The sequence below is a fragment of the Eriocheir sinensis genome, chromosome 2 (genome assembly GCF_024679095.1).
Source record: "Eriocheir sinensis breed Jianghai 21 chromosome 2, ASM2467909v1, whole genome shotgun sequence".
NCBI lineage: Eukaryota > Metazoa > Arthropoda > Malacostraca > Decapoda > Varunidae > Eriocheir > Eriocheir sinensis.
Genome location: NC_066510.1, coordinates 1,105,473 through 1,126,960, shown reverse-complemented (window position 1 = coordinate 1,126,960; position 21,488 = coordinate 1,105,473). Strand labels below are relative to the sequence as shown.

The 21,488-nt window shown below is 43.6% G+C and overlaps 1 protein-coding gene across 1 annotated transcript in view; it reads left to right on the top strand.

The window, feature by feature from the left end:
• Positions 1-21,055, top strand: part of LOC126998392 (uncharacterized) — a 162,937-nt gene extending 141,882 nt beyond the window's left edge. Inside the window, exon 11 of the mRNA XM_050860019.1 lies at positions 18,474-21,055. Within this exon, the coding sequence (XP_050715976.1) occupies positions 18,474-18,642 (169 nt within the window). The 3' untranslated portion in view covers positions 18,643-21,055. The remainder of the gene's footprint in view (positions 1-18,473) is intronic.
• Positions 21,056-21,488: the final 433 nt, after the last annotated feature.

The window sequence follows — 21,488 nt, the reverse complement described above, 5'->3', positions numbered from 1 at the left end:
TGTAAGCAGTGAGAGAAATTTGGAAACAGTAAGCAAGTTGAACCTCTCTGCGAGCTATTTTGCGGCGGCGGCAGCAGTTTACGTTCATTAGGCATTGAAAAGTCAATCATGATATTAGTGATTTCATGATTTTTAACAGAAAGATTTAGCAGATTATTTCATAACACAGAAAACTGCCAGAAAAATATAGGTTAGTCCAACTGTCCCACGGCCGATGACCACGAGCGACCGCCTGTACTTTAGCAGACAACACCATGTGGATCACAAGCGTGTATTCAGAACTGTCAGCCAATTGTAAGGCAGCTGCTTTCAACTGCGGCTTAAAACGAACTGTTCTTACTTCCTATTTTCTGCCTATTAACAAGGTACGTATTTTGAGATAACAAGGGAGTAAAGTTGTAAAAAATGTGATAACAATTAAGGGAGTAAAGTTGGAAAAAGTCGGAATCAGTAAGCGCTTTTAAATGGATTTCAATACTTTGAGTTTAGCGCCATACCTTCGGAATGAAGCAAGCGTGAAACTCAAGAGGGTACTGTGTGTGTATATATATATATATATATATATATATATATATATATATATATATATATATATATATATATATATATATATATATATATATATATATATATATATATATATATATATATATATATATATATATATATATATATATATATATATATATATATATATATATATATATATATATATATATATATATATATATATATATATATATATATATATATATATATATATATATATATATATATATATATATATATATATATATATATATATATATATATATATATATATACGTACATACATACAGTGAAGTCTCTTTTATGCAAAAATCACAGGACTTTAAAAGTACTGGTAAATCGAATTTTGGGTGAACGATAATCTATAAAATACTACAAGGGAAAATAGAGTAAGTATTGTTCTCATCAATCAGTTATTTTCGGTGACCTCCAGCCCACCACTAGCACTTATTCCATCATTTTCACATCTGGCCTTTTTGTTGAATAAGCTCGCTAATGTGTAGAAAATTACTGACTCTGGGTTCCATTAGGAACCTGTTGATGTGCTTGTGGGGTGGGCTGTGGGGTGTGGAGTTGTACTGGATGTCAGATTTCAGAGATCTGCAGCTGTGGATGTGTATGCGGATGTCATATGTACCTATTTTGTGGATGCGGATATCAGTTTCTACCAAATTGCGGATGCGGACATGGATTTGAAATTATGACATCCTAATGAATGCAGATGTGGATGCAGATGTGTTCAGTATTTTGGTAGTTCACTGTATGCTATATAGTGAAGTACCAAAATCCTGAACACATGGTAATGACACTTCCATTGTGAAAAATCCGCTTCATCGGTAACTCTGCTCATACACCCGCGCTCCACCACCGGCAAACGTCACAACACAACGGCACTCGTGCGATAAGAAGTGCTCAGTGCTGCCAGTTCATATTTTTCAGTCTTATTTTTGTATAATTACACGATATATATTTAATGACGAAACACTGAAACCTTTCTTGTGAACTTTAAGAGGGAGTAGGGTCTACATACACATTACACAGACAATCATAATGCATGTATATATTATTTACAAACACAAATACGTACATACACACACCGTCACACGACACACACAGTCACACACACAATCTCTCTCTCTCTCTCTCTCTCTCTCTCTCTCTCTCTCTCTCTCTCTCTCTCTCTCTCTCTCTCTCTCTCTCTCTCTCTCTCTCTCTCTCTCTCTCTCTCTCTCTCTCTCCCCTTGCCAGCCAGGATGCTTCCATTCATACTTATGCAATATTACAAATAGTACATACAGTACTATTACACAGTACATACATACATACATACTACATAGTCACTATGTAAAATGATCTCCCTCCTCCTGCCCTTCCGCAGAACTCTTGACACATTAGGTTGTTTAAATTTGAAAAAATGAATACAAGGTGAAATTTTAGTAGACAATTAAGTAAATATGCATTAATTCATTTTCTTCAACTTCGCCAGCTCTATACTCTGTAGTCTGCACCCTGAGTCTGTGACTGTGTAATGCATAAAATATATCAGCCACATTTTGTTTGTGTGGTGCGGATGCAGATGCAGATATTTACTTCATCACAAATGTGGATGCGGATGTGGATGTTTAATATTTTTAAACTACGGTTGTAGATGTGGATGTGAAAAATTATGCAGATGTTTCAAGGATGCGGATGCGGACATCCGATACATGATTATTGGGGTGTTAGCAGAGTTGTGTGCCTTACAGGCCAGTGAACACAAGGCTACCTTGTGTTCATTTGCAGCAGAGGTAACAACACTAGCCACACACATTAGATACAATGTCTCCATTTACAAACGGTGCCTCCCTGTCCTTACAACCCCTAAAGCAACGACTAGGCAGAGCTTGTTCTTGGTCTTTGTTCAGCCGTTTGTCTGCCGGCCACCATCATGATTGGGGAGGTGGTGGCTGAGTGGTTGGCGTGCAGGCGTGGTGAACCCGGGGACCTAGGTTCGAGTCCCACCAATGCACACTGACAATTTACAACCATCAGTGAGTGAAGGATAATTATCCACATGCTGCCCAGACCTTCAAACAACACTACCTTCAGTGACCTCAGTCAAAAGGAGCACTGGGGGGCAGCATGGGCCAACCAAGAGTCACATGTCACAGCAGCCATTATAAATTAGATTCACCTGCACCACTAACAGGCTGGGGCTGTTTAAAGGGCCCCTCAAGAAAGCCTACCAGCACTAAAGGCAGCACCTAAAAGAAATTTTAAAATCTTGGCAAAACTTGTTTGCTCCATTGCCATTGCCATTACAAAGGCATTCCCATACCCACTACATACTTGTAGACAGGAGATGCATTTCTGAGTGCATAGTACCTGTGTAAGCAAGCGGTGGCTGAACAGATAGCAAGACGGCCCCGCGTTCAGGAGGACGTGAGTTCAATCCCCACCCGGTGCCACCAAGCTGGGATTTTTCAGCCGCCGCCGAGTGGCTTAAAACTACCCACATGCTGTCCAGAAGACCACCTATCAACCCGGACTAGATTCTAGGATTAAAGATGAGCTCCGGGAGGGCAGCATGAGCCAATGCAAGATGGCGCCACTATAAACACTCGCCTGCGACAGACCAGCGATTAGCGGGCTTTTTTTTTTTTATTATTTTTTTTTTCTGTGCCCTTGAGCTGCCTCCTTTGTTGTAAAAAAAATAAATAAAAAAAAAAAAAAAAAAAAAACGGGCTGGGCCAACCATCAGGACCCACCGGGAAGAAGCCTTGGACCGACCATCAGGATCCACCGGGAAGAAGTCTACCGGCGCAATAGGCCAAGACGTTAAAAAAAAAAAAAAAATGCTTGGTTCAATGTAATTTCATGGGGAATTTTCAGAATTTACCCTTAGTATCTGTAGTTTCCACTTGTCCAGCACCTCTAAATCCCTGCTGTTGCTGGTTACAAGGGGATTTACTGTAAATTGTATTCTGGAATCCAAAAAGTCCCTCCCAGACAGTACTCCACATGGCCGAGTGTGGCGCTGCGTGGATAACCAATGCGGTCTGTTCATCTTAGGTGTAATTTTTCAGGCCCTGCAGTATTTGGCACAGGTTGGACAAATTCAGGTTCAAGGAAAGTGATAGAAAATGCTTTACAATTAGGTCAGTGAGAGCAGAAGAAAATACAATTGTGTGACTGATGTAAATACAACGGATAGTTTCAAATGGACCTTAGATGGGTCTATGGAAGAGTAAGGCACCTGGTGACTAACTAGTTCTCAGGAGCTGCCATGTGTAGTCCAGCTGGCCTCTTGTAGACTCTTGTCCGTACATTTAATCCGGTACCCGCGACGGGCCAAATTTGTGCCATGATTTAAACCCCCCAAAATAGGTGATACATAATGTGATCACAAATGCTTTGATATATATTATGAAATGGTTTGTGTGAGGGTTGATTTTTTCTCATTTTTCTTGCTTGGGGGGACCATTAAGAAACATGACGTCACCCTCATAAAATAATCGCCTAAGTCATTTTTCGGCAGTTTCCAGGTTTTTGTCTACATCAGTTTTTCAACGTGTGACGCCCATATTTGTATAGTTGCCTCCGTCATTCAAGGCTCGAGTGTTCTAGAATCGGCCTTTTCATTTCTGCCTAAACCTTAAGCCAAATGAGATAATGACAGTTCTTTTCCAACTTCCTGAAAAATATAAAATAATGACTTAGACGGTTTGTTTACGAAGGTGACGATGATCCCCGCTGTTACCGTATCAACACCTCAGTTCGCCTATTTGCTAAGCCTACCGCAAAAGTTAGTGGGATTTTCATGGACTGTTTTGTGATCCTAGAGATAGTTTTACACGACTTCTGCATCATGAACAGGAAAAAACACATCCCATGAAAACCCTTGTAGTCTTCTTTGTGGCCTTGGAAAATAGTTGTAATGGGAGCCTGAGCCATTTAACCCAGTAGCAGTGCTGGGCCAAATTTGTGGCTTTACCGTGTAGCAGCAACGGGCCAAAATTGTGGCCTTACCGTGTAGCAGCGACGGGCCAAATTTGTGTCTTTACCATGTAGCAGTGACGGGCAAAATTTGTGGTTTTACCGTGTAGCAGCGACGGGCCAATTTTGTGCCATGATATAAACCCCCCAAAATAGGTGATACATAATCTGATCACAAATGCTTTGATATATACGTATTATGAAATGGTTTGTGTGAGGGGTGATATTTTTTCTGATTTTTCTTGCTTAGAGGGACCATTAACCCGTACAGTGTTTAGTACGTACATATACGTACCTCTTAGGGGAGTGTTTAGTACGTATATATACGCAAGCACTTTTGAGGGCTTATATGCCCTTTATTTTTGTTTGTGTATGTAACATTGTTCATTGACAGTAGAGAGGAGTAATTTGACAAGTCTTCGTATTTTTAAATGGATGTTAAAGGGTCTTTCTGTACATTTGTCTGCATTCCAACAAAAATCATTATACAAGAAGGTAAGTTACGTTCTTCTAGGTAATTACTCCTTGATTCTATAATCAGTAAAGCATAAGGAATTGTAAGTTACGCTTCAGAGTAATAGGAAATGAAAACTGATCGTTGGAAGCTTCATAGTATTATGTTGAGCTTTGAGAACTACAGTTGTAGTACAGACGGCCTTGAAGCGAGCAGTGTTGCCTGATGCACATCCAACCATTTTCTTGTACTTACAATTACTGTTAATTTTTTTGTATTTTTGTGATGTAAAGAAGTAGTTGTACATTACTCACGCTATAGGGTTGTGAGAAGTGTTTATAATGGAAAGAATGTAGGCTCTAAAAAATTTTAAGATAAATTTCCCTTTCCTGGTATGACATCGTTAGCTCTGAGACGGAGAAAAATATGAGGACGAACACTCTAGGGTAGCCGCGCTTCCATTCCTCACATATAAGTAATATATATATATCAAATAATTTGTAATTTTTTTAACATTTTAGGGGCAAATAAAAAAATACGAAAAAAGTGCAACCTGGCATGACCCCTACCTATGACAACAGACGACACTGTACGGGTTAAGAAACATGATCCCCGCTGCTGCCGGGTTAATAATATGTGACTTTGTGTATGATGACTCCCTCCTATGGTTGTTAACAGCTCCTTTTTTTTTCTTTTTTTTTTTTTTTTTTTTTTTTTTCTTCAGAAATCTTGAGAAACCGCCCCCGAGAAGGAAGAAGAGACCCCCCAAAAAGGCCACACATCAGGACAGCCTTAATCCCAAGCCAGAAGGAGGTCTGTATGAAGCTGGTATATATCAACCCCCCCCCCCCCCCCTTTTTTTTTTTTTACATCTTCGCCTGTAGGCTTTCTTTAGGGGCCTGCTGGTCGGTTCAAGCCCGTCATGGCACAGGCAATTTTTAGAGTGCCACCATTTATGCTTGGCTCATGCTGCCCCTCGGAACTTATTCTTGATTCACTTGGACGGTTTCTTCTAGCGAGTCCAGGTTGATAGATGGTCTTCAGAACAGCATGTGGGTAGTCTTAGGCCACTCGGCGGTGACTGAAAAATCCCAGGTGGTAGTTGGCAGATTCAAATCGACATCGTCCATGGCGTGGTGAATGCGGGGCCTGCATGCTAACCACTCAGCCACCGCCTACCCTGATATGAGATACTGGCTTTCAAATTTTAGTGTTTATGAATCTTGCTGGCCACTTGACTTGTGGTGACTAACCTTTAACCACTTCACTATGGTGACGCATGAGGTGCGTCATGGCTCGCCCGTACAGCCATTCGGTGCCGCACCTCGCGCGTCATTCCTCTGTGCTCGAGACTCGGAGGAATACGAATCTCGAAATGAGTAACGGGGAGAGCAGTGTGTCTTTGGAATGGCTCACTCACTCAGATCTTGGCTCCGCCCCCTTTGTTTGTCAGTCAATCAAAACAGAAAATAATTGTACTGCCACCCATATGGCAACACTCACCCGGCCGGCCGGCCTGACGTGCTGCCGCCACCCACTCACTTTGTCTTTGGTGTTGAGAGGAGTTACTTGTCTCCCAGTCATTCTGGATGACTTTTCTGATGACAGTAGGGGCATGAATATATGGTAGATATAGAGGATAGTGATGATTATGGCTCCATGAGTAATGGTGAGCTAGAGGCTGCTGAGGAAGAGGTGAAGGAAGATGAGGAAGGTTGGGAGTTTATTGGAGACATGTTTTCTGACAAGCATCCTCAACATGTAGAAGAAGAAAAAGAGGAAGATAGTGCACCCATGACATCATCAAATAGCTTGTAGTTGTTAATGTGGAGTTTTGTGAATCGCACCTTGTTGTTGAGGTCCAAAACTACGCATTAAACGCTTTGTGAATCTGGGCCCATACTTATAAAGCTAACACTTTGTCTCGGGCTCGTCTAAAGAGCCCAAACCGGCCCTGTGGAGTCCTATATCCTGGGTGTTAATCTGAGACGCGGCGCGAGTAGGTAAAGTTGGTCCCGGGCAGGCATAAATCCTGGGTCTTCGTCTGAGGCATCGACCTTCAAATGTAAACATTGCCGGGTGTTGCCAGACAGCCAGCGTGTCTCATCAAAATCGTTTTACATTCAAACGCTCACTATAGCCTTACAAAACCCTGTTATAATGGATATGATGTACTTCTATTCAATACTTCCACAATTTTAAGGTATTACCCATTAATTTTCATATGAGATAACTGATCTTGCCGTTGTTGGCAACTTTACGTTCCCCACTACCCAAAAACTTTAGCTACTCGCGCCACGTCTCAGATTAACACCCAGGATATAGGACTCCACAGGGCCGGTTTGGGCTCTTAAGACGAGCCCGAGACAAAGTGTTTGCTTTATAAGTCTGGGCCCTGGCCCCTGATTCACTGCCACAGTTTGTGTCTCAATTTTTTGGACTGAATCCTCCGCTTGGGAACTCGTGTCTGATGTCTTTCACTGGCGCTTTCAAGCTAATAATTGATGATGAGTTGGTTGAAAGGTTGTGTGCCTCATGCAAACCCCCGGGGGTGAGGGATTTTATATCCAGATGAGGACTTACTCTTTATGCGGCTTGATTATTCATTCATGTGAGTCATATAGAAAAATGACAAGGATAATAATCAGAGCAGACAAAGTTATGCTAAAAAGACGCAAAAATTAATCATCGCAACCACGCGAGTGAGAGGAGCGGTGACGGACTACACCCCGTGCTAGCCACTGGACATGGTGTGCGCGTCCCAGAGTGAAGTGGTCAAAGTAGTTAAGAAATACACTTTGTTGGTCACATTTTATGCTGAACTTGGTATCTTAAAAGGTTGTGTAATTATTTTTCAGTAATTGAACATCAAATTTCCTGAAGTAAAACAATGTTCGGGTTTATTCCCTCAGCACTTAGGTGAGAATATGCTATTTTAACAATTGGCAAAATTGTATGCAAAAATGTAAATGTGGACTGTCCTTTTACTGAGTATAACCAACTATCTTGCCTTGTAAAGGAGACTTGCACTCAAATTAATTAATGGGGAGCATACAGTAGGAGGCAAGTCACCTCACTCATGCGCCACCTCCTATCCTAACAGTCCTCCCGAGCAAGCCTCCACACAGCTGTCCCATCCATCCAGAGCCCCTCCCAACAGGATTGATCAACTTTCTTCAGTCATGAGATACTCGGGTGTCCTCTTGGTCTCCTACACTCAGGGTTGTCTCGTACAGAAATAGCCCAAAGAGCAGGAAGCTTGCCATGTACCCAAAGTTGGCATTTATGGACTAAAGTGGTAACAGCCCTCGACTAAGTTTCATGAAGTAGTTGCTGGTTGGTTTGACATGGAGTCATTCCAATGATACCCCATGATCCTGCGATGGCAATTGATACTAACAGCATCAACATGCCTCTCCAAGTCACAATTCACTGTCCATGTCTTACAGCCATTCAGTAAGACAGGGAGCACAAGCAACTTGTAGATTCCAATTTTTGTTTGCCTGCATAAATATCGCCTTGTACTCAGATTGAGTGAATCCATAACACTATGGGCCAGGCTAATCCATTGAGTGACTCTGGTAAGACCCACCATTGATATGCACTACACTACCAAGGTAACTGAAACTTTTGGTGACCTCGGTCCTCATCTCATGAATGAACAGACTGATCAGTATCATCCAGCAAGCCTCCAAACAACTGGACCTTGGTTTTGGGCTTTTGGCCCAGGAAATCTTCAGTTTCATTGGCTTCATCTCCTCATGGAGCAGCACTTCAAGAGCCAACACCAGGACCTCTAGTGATTCTGCAAGAAGTTCAGCATCATCAACAAAACAAGATCATTAAGCTTGATGTCACTCCCAGATGGTCCACAATGACTTTGATTAACAACTTTGCCTAATACCCAGGCCATGCAAGTGTTGAAAAGTGATGGAGCAAGGATGCACCCTGCCCCACCTCACTCCTGGATTAGCAGAAAAGAAGTTAGAAATGCCCCCCCCATGTCACAGCACTCCCAGTCCCAGAGTAAAGGCCAGTCATCAGGTCAGTAATCCTTGCAGGAATCCCATGGATCTGATGAATGTCTTAGAGTGCCTCTTGATGCATCATCATCTCATCGACGCCTGCTCCCAGGAGCTCCCACCAGGGGATGGCCACGGCAGAAGAGTTTCCAACTTTCTCTATCCAGACACTCCCTCCTTGCCTGCTCAAAGTTTCTCAAGGATCTATCCCCCCTCTCCCTAACATACTCTTGCACCCTATCTATCCATTTCACTGGAGGGCATCCTCTAGCATTCCCTCCCTCTATCTCACTCACATGCACCCTTCTGGTCATCTTACTCTCTTCCATTCACTCCATGTGGCCAAACCACTTTAAAGTCTGTCGCTTCACTTCTTCCACCACTCCACACTTCTTCCCTTCACCCCTGTGACACATTCCAAAATGCTTGTACACTTTCATTACTCATCATCATCATCATTTCATCGACGCCTGCTCCTAGGAGCACCCACCAGGGGATGGCCACAGCAGAAGAGCTTCCAACTTTCTCTACTTTCATTACTCATTCCATACATTCTACTCACACCACAAGCACTCCTCAAATAACTCATTTCCACTGCCTGCCTCTTGATGCACTGAGTCAAAAAGCCCTCTTGAGATCGCCTTCTTGAAATTGAGGCTGCGAGTTGCATTCCACAAGGATGCAAGGTGCTAGGATTTAGTTAAGTGTTGACTCAGCGGGTGTGAACCCACATTGTTCAGGTCTCTGAAACCTTTAGCAGATGAGATTAAAGTCACATCAGCAGCACTTTGCCTGACACACTGAGCTGTGTAATGCCATGATGATTGATGCAGCCCTGTCAGTCTCCTTTCCCTTTCCAGATAGGGACAACCAACCCCCTCTTCCAGTCAAGAGGTATGGCACTGAACTGCCACCTGGCAGACAGCACCACATGCAACCAGTGATCATGGCTTCACCCCCAGCTCTCAGTATCTCTGCACTGATATTACAGATCACAACTGCCTTTCCACCCTTCAACTTCCTCACAGTCTTTTCACCTCTGCCAGAGAGGGTGGAATTTTTTTTACTGGTGGATCAGCAGCTGCCATCTGCAAATTACCCAGAGGGAGCTGTCCACTTGGGGGCTCTGCCAAGTACAAGTGACCAAAATACTTGGTCCAATGAGCCCAGTATCCATCTGCATTTGATACTATCTGCCTATCAGCCATTCAGATAGTGCTTGTCTGATATGTGGATTTGGACCAGAGCTTCAGAGCTCAGATGGCAGGTCTAAGGTCGTTTGCATTTGGACAACCCTTGACATCCTCAAATAGACCAATGACATACCTCTCCTTATCCCTCCTCAGAAAGGAAAGTCCTTCATGACACAGTCCTGTATTACTCTGAGTCCCCAGCCAGACTGGCAGCACAACTCTCCTCTATATTTTCCATTGTCTCCCTCGAGGCAAAGGCGCTACCAGACCTTGAACCCTCTCCAGTGCACTCCTTGGCAGCTTTGAGAGTTTCATTTATTAAAGATATTCCACAACTAGTGGTTAGTGTGCCTAGCTATGAATCTGCAGGCCCAGGTTCGAATCCTGGCCTGGGCAGTCTGTGTGCAGTTCACCCAGCTGTTCGACCTCCCTTTTGGATTGGTTGGTAAATGGGTACCTGGGGAAGGTAAACTGTGGTAACCAGGATGTCATACTGGCCCTGTGTCCCGGGGTGATGGGTTCCTCCCACCACAGGCTCAAGGGCCAATGCAACAGAGAATGAGCACAGCTATAGCATATGCCCCCAACTTTACCCCTACCATACAACTCTCCAGGGTCCTCCAGACTACCAAGCACTTCAGACTGATTTGAGAGTGACACTGTATACTCTGAAACACATGGTTGCTCCCTCAGTCTTTCAAGATGGAATCCTGGAGGGTTGTAGCTTGAGATTTTCTTGCACCTGATGTGTATCCTCAGTTTTACAACAAGTCCGTGTTTGACTGCAAAGAACTTAGCACTCCGGAACACCCTACAGCCCTGAAAGATCCTCTAGTGCATGGGTTCTCAACCTGGGGTACGTGACTGGTTTCTCAAAATACTTCGGTTTCGGCTTTCAAAGACTGTACCGAGGATAAACTTGTTGGTAGCAAAGAAACAAGCCCAACCATCTCTCTGAATCAGCATATATTTTTCATGCTAGCTACACACTGTGACTATGTGTAAGTAACTACAGTCGTCCCTCAAATAGTACGGGGGTTAGGGACCCAGTAACCCTGTACTATTCGAAAATCCGTATAAAATTAGTGCCCCTCCTAGAAACACTCCTGGGCACTCCTACGGAATCCGAGTCCCACCTGGCTCAACTGTTACCCACGGGCCCAAGTTGCCAGTTATGCATTTTCTGCTGCAGCCACAGTGTAGTGTTACCACGCTGGGGGGGTCGAAGGTCAGGTTATTTAAAATTCGGTTGGAGTAGTTTAAATATGTGTCCCATAACTATATAATAGGGAGGCGTAATGTCGTATTTTGGTGGCTCAGAGTCAATTTCCACAATTACCGTTTCATATCTTATTTCAAGTATAAATTAGATAGCAATAGAAATTGTGATAGAGAGTAAGAGAGAGTGTGAGTGTATGACATGGCTGGCTCGCTGCAATGTGGAAGGCAGCGCTGCTAGGATGGCTAAGTTGTCCAGCATGGAAACACTACAGAAAAAATGCATAATTGGCAACTTTGGCCGGCGAGTAGAAGCTCACACACAGTCACTTAACCGTGAGTAAATAGTTATAAACTGAAAATAATGGCTCAAATTCAGTTATTGGAAAATTGCCTGTAGATTTTTTTTTTTAATGCAATCACACACATTAACTTAACTATCACCATTACTAATTACCAGTTGCAACTAACTGTATGCAACGCTAGTTTATTGTTGCAATGGTTTATCATCTCTTTGACGCCTGCTCCGAGGAGCTCCCACCAGGGGATGGCCACGGCAGAAGAGTTTCCATCTCTCTCTATTCATACACTCCCTCCTTGCCTGCTCAAAGTTTCTCAAGGATCTTTCACCCATCTTCCTGACATACTCCTGCACCCTATCTCTCCATTTCACTGGAGGTCATCCTCTAACATTCCCTCCCTCTATCTCACTCACGTACACCCTTCTGGTCATCTTACTCCTCCATTCGCTCCATGTGGCCAAACCACTTTAAAGTCTGTTGCTTCACTTCTTCCACCACTCCACACTTCTTCCCTTCACCCCTGTGACACATTCCAAAACGCTTGTACACACTTTCATACTTTCACTGTTCATTCCATCCATTCTACTCACACCACAAGCACTCCTCAAATAACTCATTTCCACTGCCTGCACTCTAGACCTCTTGACTTTCATTCCAGGCCCACGTTTCACTTGCATATGTGAGGGTTGGTACTATTATTGTATTTCTCAAATCCCTCTTTACCTCCATGCTCACACTTCTGCCATTCATGATTCGTCCCAAAGACCCTACCACCCTTCTTCCTTGCAATGCCCTTTCTCTTGTCTCTCTTTCTGTACCACCATGCTTACACATAACTGATCCAAGGTACTTAAACTCATTGACCTCCTCCATTTCTTTGCCATTCATAATTATTTTGCATTCTTTTTCACATTCAGTTCCCACTCTATATGGGCATACAAAATCCACAACTTCAATGGTTTAAAAACAAGTATTTTAGTAAATGGTAGCAGCTAATCACATAGTATTTCCTCATGATAGTAATTAGTTTCTATCAGTACTAGCTCCTAGGTTCAGTGCTTGAAAATGTTTGTCTGTTTCACATGTATAATACAATTTATACTTCATAAACTAAAGGGAGAGTGTTTGTGCCTGTAAAAGGGAGAGTGTGTTTGCCAACATACGGGAGTGTGTGTGTGCCGGCACAAGGGATAGTTTTTTTTTTTTTTTTTTTTTTTTTTACAGCTATGGAGACAGTGCAAGGGTATAATGGGGGAAAAAAAAAAAAAAAAAGGCACGCTACTTACTGCTCCAGAACAGAGGTTAAAGGAGTGTTCGAAATCAGAGGTCAATTTCGGGAGGAGAGGTGTCCTGATACCCTTCTCTTGAAAGAGTTCAAGTCATAGGCAGGAGGAAATACAGATGAAGGAAGACTGTTCCAGAGTTTACCAGCGTGAGGGATGAAAGAGTGAAGATGTTGGTTAACTCTTGCATAAGGGGTTTGGACAGTATAGGGATGAGCATGAGTAGCAAGTCTTGTGCAGCGGGGCTGCGGGAGGGGGGGAGGCATGCAGTTAGCAAGCTCAGAAGAGCAGTCAGCATGAAAATAGAAAGAGAGGCAACATGGCAGCGGAATTTGAGAGGTAGAAGACTATCAGTATGAGGAGGAGAGCTGATGAGACGAAGAGCCTTTAATTCCACTCTGTCAAGGAGAGCTGTGTGAGTGGAGCCCCCCCACACATGAGATGCATACTTCATACAAGGGCGGACAAGGCCCCTGTAAATGAACAGCAACTGTGCGGGGGAGAAGAACTGGCGGAGACGGTACAGAATGCCCAGCCTCGAGGAAGCTGATTTAGTAAGAGATGAGATGTGAAGTTTCCAGTTGTTGAGATTTTGAGTTAAGGATAGACCGAGAATGTTTAGTGTTGAGGAAGGTGATAGCTGGGCATTGTCAAAGAATAGGGGATAGTTGTTTGGAAGATTGTGTCGAGTGGATAGGTGGAAAAACTGTGTTTTTGAGGCGTTGAAGGACACCAGGTTCCTCTTGCTCCAGTCGGAAATAATAGTAAGGTGTGAGGCTAAGTGTTCTGCAGCCTCCAGACTTGAGTCGTTAAGTTCCTGTAAGGTGGGTCTTCTATTGAAAGAAGTTGAGTAATGCAGAGTGGAATCATCGGCGTAGGAATGGATAGGACAGTTCGTTTTGGAAAGATCATCAATGAACAACAGAAAGAGAGTTGGATTGAAATTTAGGATAGATATAGTAGGAGGGAACAGAGTAGAGATTGTGTGTGCCGGCACAAGGAATAGAGAGAGTGTGTGCCGGCACAAGGGAGTGTGTATTTACCTAGTTGTGAAATACAGGGAAAGAGCCGTACTAGGCTCGTGCTGTCCCGTCTCCATAACGCTTATTATCCAGTTTGGCTTTAAATTCATGAATCATTTTTGCACACACAGTCTCCTCGTCAAGTCCGTTCCATGTTGTTATGCTTCTGTATGGAAAACTGTATTTCTTGATGTCTCTCCTACAGTCGCTCTTCTTCAATTTCTTACCATTGCCTCTTGTCACTTTTCTGTCATGTATCACTAGGTATTCCCTGTCCAATTTCTCCAATCCCTCTTGTACCCTATACAATGCTATTAGGTCCCCTCTCTCTCTTCTTCTCTCCAGTATTGTTAGTCCCAATTTCTCCAGTCTTTCTTCATAAGTACGTTCCCTCAGAGTTTCCGGTAATTTAGTCGCTGCTCTTTGTATTCTTTCCAACTTTCTAATTTCTTTCTTCAATCTAGGTGACCACACTAATGCTGCATATTCCAGTCTTGGACGTATCATCGATGTTATTAGTTTCTTCACCATTTCTTCATCTAAATATGTAAATGCTGCTTTTATGTTTCTAAGAAGATTGTATGTTTCCCCAGTTATCCGGTCTATATGTTTTCCAAAGGATAACTTATCTGTTATGATCACTCCCAGATCTTTTTCTTCAGTTTTTTCATGATTCTTTCATTACTTAGAGAGTAGTTCCCCGATATTCGTCTACTGCTCTTACCAAACTCCATCACGCTACACTGAATGTCATTTCCCATTTGCGTGACCATTCGCTTATTCTATCGAGATCTTGGCTCAGGGCTACACAGACTTCTTCATTAGCCACCCTCCTCATTATTTTAGCATCATCAGCAAACATATTCATATAGCTTGCCACCCCTTCTGTCATGTCGTTAATATATATTACAAACATAATCAGAGCCAGCACCGATCCTTGGGGGACTCCACTAGTCACTTCCATCCAGCTTGATTTATTATTCTTAATTACTGTTCTCATTTCTTTCTTCGTCAAAAAGTCTATAATCCAATCCAATATTGAACCAGTTTTGCCGCCGCGATACTCTACATTCCCGGATGTATTTTACCCTCACAGATATATCGTACCCCAATAAATTTGGTTTCAATGGCTTCATAAAGACTTGTACTAGAACATGCGCAAATAAAAATAGAGGAAAATAAACAATACAAACTCGTTTCAAGTTTCCGTATGTATAGAGTATTGTAGACAATAAATCCTAAGTACCAACTCTTCCCCACTCGCTAGCTCGAAATTTTGTGGGCCAACTTTTTGAGTCGAATATATGTTTCAAAGCACAATTTAGTGAGGATTCTTATGGTATCTTCAAAATCCTGATATGCCTATTAGTTCCTGAGTTACACCAAGAAAACTGTATTTTTTTCCTCTCCCGTCAGAGTAGGCTAACAACTAAAAATCGCTCCACGCTCCTCATCTATGCTTCTTAGAAAGGTTGCCACACGTTACCATTAAGAAACTTATCCCAACAAATGACACTCCAAATTTGACGCACTCCCACCAAAAACTTAATTTTTAATCAATTTTTTAAACTTTTATGACGCCTATTGCGTCATCATGCACCAGGACCTTTTACCCTTTGATGACGCGAAACGTGTCATCGTGCACGAGAGGGTTAATATTGAGCAAATCAAACAGTGGGTCCAGTGAGGCTTGAGCAGGCTTTAAGAAACTGTTGTGTGGTGAGCTCATGTTGCTCGTATCTCTGCCATAATGTAAATATGCGACCTTGTTGCGATTGATAAGTCCGTCTTTGGTACCGAGCAAGTTTTCCCATCCTTCACTAGTAATAATAATAAACGGTTTATTCCCTTCCTGCACTAAACCTGGAAATTGCCTGTATTCCCACACTCTCTACACTTAACCTACATTGCAAGAGCGAATAAGATAGATTTTGTACTAAGCACCAAGTCTTCATCTTTCTAAAGACACCATCTAGAGATCTTTACGTGCTGTGGTTACGGAGAAACAGCGAGTTGAATAGAATAGACTTTTGGGGTGAGCGCGCCGGTTATACAGGTAACTCGATTTATGCGAGTATTGTGTCCTTGAAGAGGTCGCATAAATCAAAAACAATGTGAATCAAACGAGGTAGGTTTCTATTGAAAAATAAATATTCACTTCATTCAGTGGAGAGAGAGAGAGAGAGAGAGAGAGAGAGAGAGAGAGAGAGAGAGAGAGAGAGAGAGAATATCCATATCACCGAGATATCCACTCAGGCACTCAGTCTCAGCCTCACTCGTGTGAGAAAGAAATGAGGGACACCATGAGCGACTGGCTAGTATTGGTACCGGTACCGTACTGTATAGCTGGTACCGTTGGCACCAGTACTGGTACCAGTACCTACCCACCCCTATTGTTGAGTAGCATGGCAGCATGGGTACTGTATTGTTGTTCAAGTGGCGTGTGGGAATAACTGAGCTCAGCTGTGTGGCTGTGGCGCCGTGTGAGTCCAGTTGCATGAGACATTTGGTGGCCACTCCATAAAATATCACGTATAAGTGGAAAAAAACGTGTAAATTAAACATTTACTTGGATTTTGGACCCTGCGTTATTTCAAAAACGCGTAAACCAAACTCGCGTAAATCAAGTTACCTGTAACCGCCTCTGGCCCTTCCCCGATAAAGCGGCTACAGCTGCCTCCGGTCCACGAAAAATCACTTTTTGCATGTTTTTCCAGTATCTTACAATTGCTTAGGATTTTTTAAGCTCATACAAAAAAAAAAAAATAAATAAATAAATAAAAAAAAAAAAAAAAAACGGCCACAACCACGGATGCAGGGTTGAAATGGCCGGCACCGCGCGGGTCAAAGAAGACTTGCAGTGTAGTAGTTTAGTCTGTCTATTTAGTATTTGATTTTGAACAATAACTGAAAAGTCAGAATGACTGAATCACTGATTCTGAAGACTGATACCGATTGACTGATTGAGTCCGATTCACTGTAAAAAAAAATTTCTGTGAGCATGCTGCGCTGCAAATGTCGTCTTCGATAGTTTTCAAAGTACCGCAGGATTTTTTAGTGCGGTATTTTCAGGAATTTTGCGGTAGTGCGGTACTTTTTTTGTGATGCAGTACTACTGCACTAAATGCCACACTTGCCCACCTCTGCATTTAATATTTACTGTTGCAAAATTACTACAATCATAATACTTACCTATTTTAACCCTTAGATTACGGCGATCATATATATAAGTGCACTACCACACGCCCCACCCCTACGGGGATCATATATATAATCATCACACTCTACGCTCCCTACATTTCAAATATACCGCCAGTTCTTGACTCAGAAGAATGGTGGAGGCATCTGGCATCCGTACACACTCTTATTCATCTCCAGCGCGCAGCCCTACCGAAGGCCACAGATCATTTTCCACTTTTGTTCGGAATACATCTGGCATGTCTCGCGACGCGTCAAGCAGTTCCTCTGCTCCGGGCGGAAGTAGAGCACAGGCGAATCAAAGTGTCAGTGACTGTGATGACTGCTATGGTAGTGACATTGACAGAGGAGGGAGGGCCAAGTAGGTAGAGAGAGAGAGAGAGAGAGAGAGAGAGAGAGAGAGCAAGTGGGGTGCTTCCACACGACGCGTCACGGCCACGAGAAAATGCGCAATATTTTTGGCTGTCATAACTTTTTTTATTATTATTAGGAGAGAAGTTTTATTACACCACCATATATACTAGATGAATATACAATTATTGCATAGAAGAAAGGCACCATTTCCACCTCTTTTAAATGCCTAAATTTTCCCCGTGCACACCATCCAGAGAAATGTATCACCACCCGTACTCTAAGGGTTAATTCAGCTATTTGAAGTGCCCTTTTCCCAAAAATAGTAAATCATCCCTCCTTAATTATACATGTAATATAACGGGAGGTAAATTTTATATACAAAATCTGCGACATACTCAAGGCAGGAAAGAATTTAAACTATACTCCATTAATAGTCAGCTGGGAAGGGAGAGAGGAAGAAGGGATGGAAGGGGTGTGGCAGGGGAGGGGCTGAGAGAGAAGATATTGTGCGAGGGAAAGAGGAAGGAGGGAAAAGGAGATAGGTGGGATGGGGATGGGGTTGGTCAGAAGGGGAAGGGGGGGGGGGGGTAGATGGTACCTGCAACACTGAGTAAGTGGTGGAAAATGGAATGTGACCAGGCAACTCCAGGTAAGACAATTTAATGACACCAGTACTATTTTTTCTCTTTATTTTTGTTATTTTCAGGTAGAAATTGTCTGCTAATGTGGACTACTTGTACATACAAATAACACTTACATTCATACATAATAATAATGAAAGTCAAGTAAGACATCGTATCATATACAACCTATAAATTCTGAAAGCGCTTGTACAATATCCAGGAAGAAATTTATATAATTCTGGCAGAACTGAGCCAATGCTCATCCTCGTATATCTCACAGGTGTCCAACCAAGATGATGATGATAAAGAAGACTCGAGCGAGGACAGTGACGAAGAAGCTGCCACCCACTCGTAGTTATTCTTCAACCCATGACTCACACCTTTGGCCCAATAAAACACTACTGAACATGATATCGATGAGTTTTTATGTAGCCCTTTACTTATGTTGATGCTTTGTGTAGTTATGAACTCCCTTGGGATAAGAGTACGGATATAGGGAAAATTATGGTAACTTTTGGGTGATAAAAGTCTCGTTAATCTTTCCCCATTTATAGTTTGCCCCAGATCTGGCGGTCACATTTGGCGTGATATTTTCAGACTAATGTATTCGCCAGATGCGAGGTTCCATTGTAAACAAAGCTGAGAATAAAAGGCTTATTGAATCCGTTGTGGACACTTCTTTAACCCTTCCGCTCTGGGTGTCCTCTTGGAAGGACACGCGTAAAATTTGGCAAAAATCCGGATGTCAGCTCAGAAGGCATGTGCATATTTCTACCATTCGAAATGCGTGCGCAGGCTTAGTTTGGTATGAGCCCACGCCCAGCATCCCGGAGCATGTGTTGGCATCACCAGTCAGTTGGTCACTAGCCGCAGTGATGGAAGGACGTGATATTTCACTTTCCAATGTGTCCAAACGTGTGCTTTCCTCCGCCGCTTCCTCGCCTCCACCCGCCCAATGCTCCCAGCGCCCCAGAGCTGCCCTAACACCATGCTCTATCCTGGTGAAGCTGCAGGAATATGAAGACCTGTCACTCCGTGGTGAGTTGGGCGAATTGCCAAGTGATGAGAGTGATTTTCAGTGTGAAGGCAATGATATTCACGACTGATGGCGAATTTATGGGATTCGCCAACAAAAGTGATAGTGAGCTTGAGAGCGATCTCGAAGGTGAAGGTGATGAGGCCTTAGACCAAGATGATGAAGGTGAAGGTGATATTGATGTAGATGAAGGTGAAAAAGATGATGAAAGTGGCAACCAAACGAGTGAGTCAGCCAGCATTCTAGAATCATCCAGGGGGGACGTATCGTTGCCTATAGGACGAGTGACGCCTTCCCCGTTGAAAAAGTACTCTTATTTATACAAAAGGCAGGTTCTGAACTGTGAAATTCAGCGGTTGCTGGAGAAATCCAGTGTGGATAGTGGTCGCATGGGTCACGTGGTTGACCTCGTGGGTGACCTGGGCTTAGGTGGCGACCCGACCCACGCTACTGCCACATCCCAAGATTCTTTGCTCCCAGGACCTTCTACAGCTGTTCCTGCCCTGCATCCCCCTCTCCTGGACAAAGCACACCCCTCAACGAGTTCAAGAAGAATTAGGATGAGTCGTCAGGAGCTATTCAAGCCTGCAGGAGGTGTTAAACGGAAGGTAAGGTCACCTACGTGGACACCACACTCACCCTCACGCTCCCCCTCACCACTGCCCGCCCCAGCCACCCACGCAATGCCCCCCACCTTGTCGTCGCCAACAACGACGTGAACCTTCTCCTGAGGAAATGCCCCCCGATAGTGATCAGGACAGGGACCCTGGGGAAGAGTTTCCTGTGCATCGTCCCCGAGTTTATGAGGAAGAGGCATCACCTGAGTCACCGGATAGCTCACAAGACCCGAGCTATCATCCTGAAGGTGCTGCACGGGTAGCTGACGACGAGGTAGTGGACGATCCCGAGCCCGTTGCTCTCCGCGGGCGTCCTCGTGGTCGTGGGCGTGGAGACCGTGCTGCCCGTGGACGAGGAGAAGCTGCCGAACGAGGACGAGGACGAGGAAGTGCTGGACAAGGAGAGGCTGCCAAACGAGGACGAGGAGAAGCTGGACGATGACGCGGACGTGGACGAGGACAAGGTGGGCGTGGAGGACGTCAACCTCATGATGAGCCATGGGCATGGACTGATGGGGCTGGATTCCAACCCCAAGATGCATCCTTTGACGAGGATGTGCATGGGAGTGGAATCAGTTCCAATTTTCCCTGTGATGCAGACTCGTCTCCCAGATCTCTGTTCTCTGCCTTTTTTGACGAAGAGGTAGTGACCTATGTGAGTGATCAAATCAGCATTCACCACGACCTCCAGGTCACTCTCGGAAATCAAGAACCAGGCGGACACATGAGATCCTGGAAACCAGACCATGGCAGAGACATATGTGTTCATGGCTCTGACGATGTTGATGGCCCACATCAAGAAGCACAGGCTGGCTGATTATTGGATCACTGGCGACATAATTTCCACCAGCGGTTTAGGGAAATATATGTCTTGTGATCGGTATCATGCCATCCTGCGCTTCCTCCACTTTGTCACCAACACGGACGTCCACTTTCGTGATTCCTTGTGGAAGGTACGAGTCTTCTACGAGATGATGCATCAACGGTTCCGGAGCTTCTTCAACCCCCATCAGAAAATGATCATTAACGAGTCCCTGATCCTATACAGAGGGAACCTACACTTCCGCCAATATATTCCCTCTAAGAGGCATCGTTTCGGGATCAAGCTGTTTGTGCTGTGTGACTGCAGGTCTGGGTATGTCCTTGATTTTATGATCTACAGTGGCAAGACTAGTGACTTTTTTTTTTTTTTTTTTTTTTTTTTTTTTTTTTTTTACAACAAAGGGCACAAAAGAAAACAATAATAAAAAAAGCCCGCTAATCACTACTCCCATAAAAGAATCAGAAGAGGTGGCCAAAAGAAAGGTCAAATTCGGGAGGAGAGGTGTCCTGATACCCTCCTCTTGAAAGAGTTCAAGTCGTAGGCAGGAGGAAATACAGATGAAGGAAGATTGTTCCAGAGTTTACCAGCGTGAGGGATGAAAGAGTGAAGATGCTGGTTAACTCTTGCATAAGGGGTTTGGACAGTATAGGGATGAGCATGAGTAGAAAGTCGTGTGCAGCGGGGCCGCGGGAGGGGGGGAGGCATGCAGTTAGCAAGTTCAGAAGAGCAGTCAGCGTGGAAATATCGATAGAAGATAAAAAGAGAGGCAACTTCGCGGCGGAATTTAAGAGGTAGAAGACTATCAGTAGGAGGAGGAGA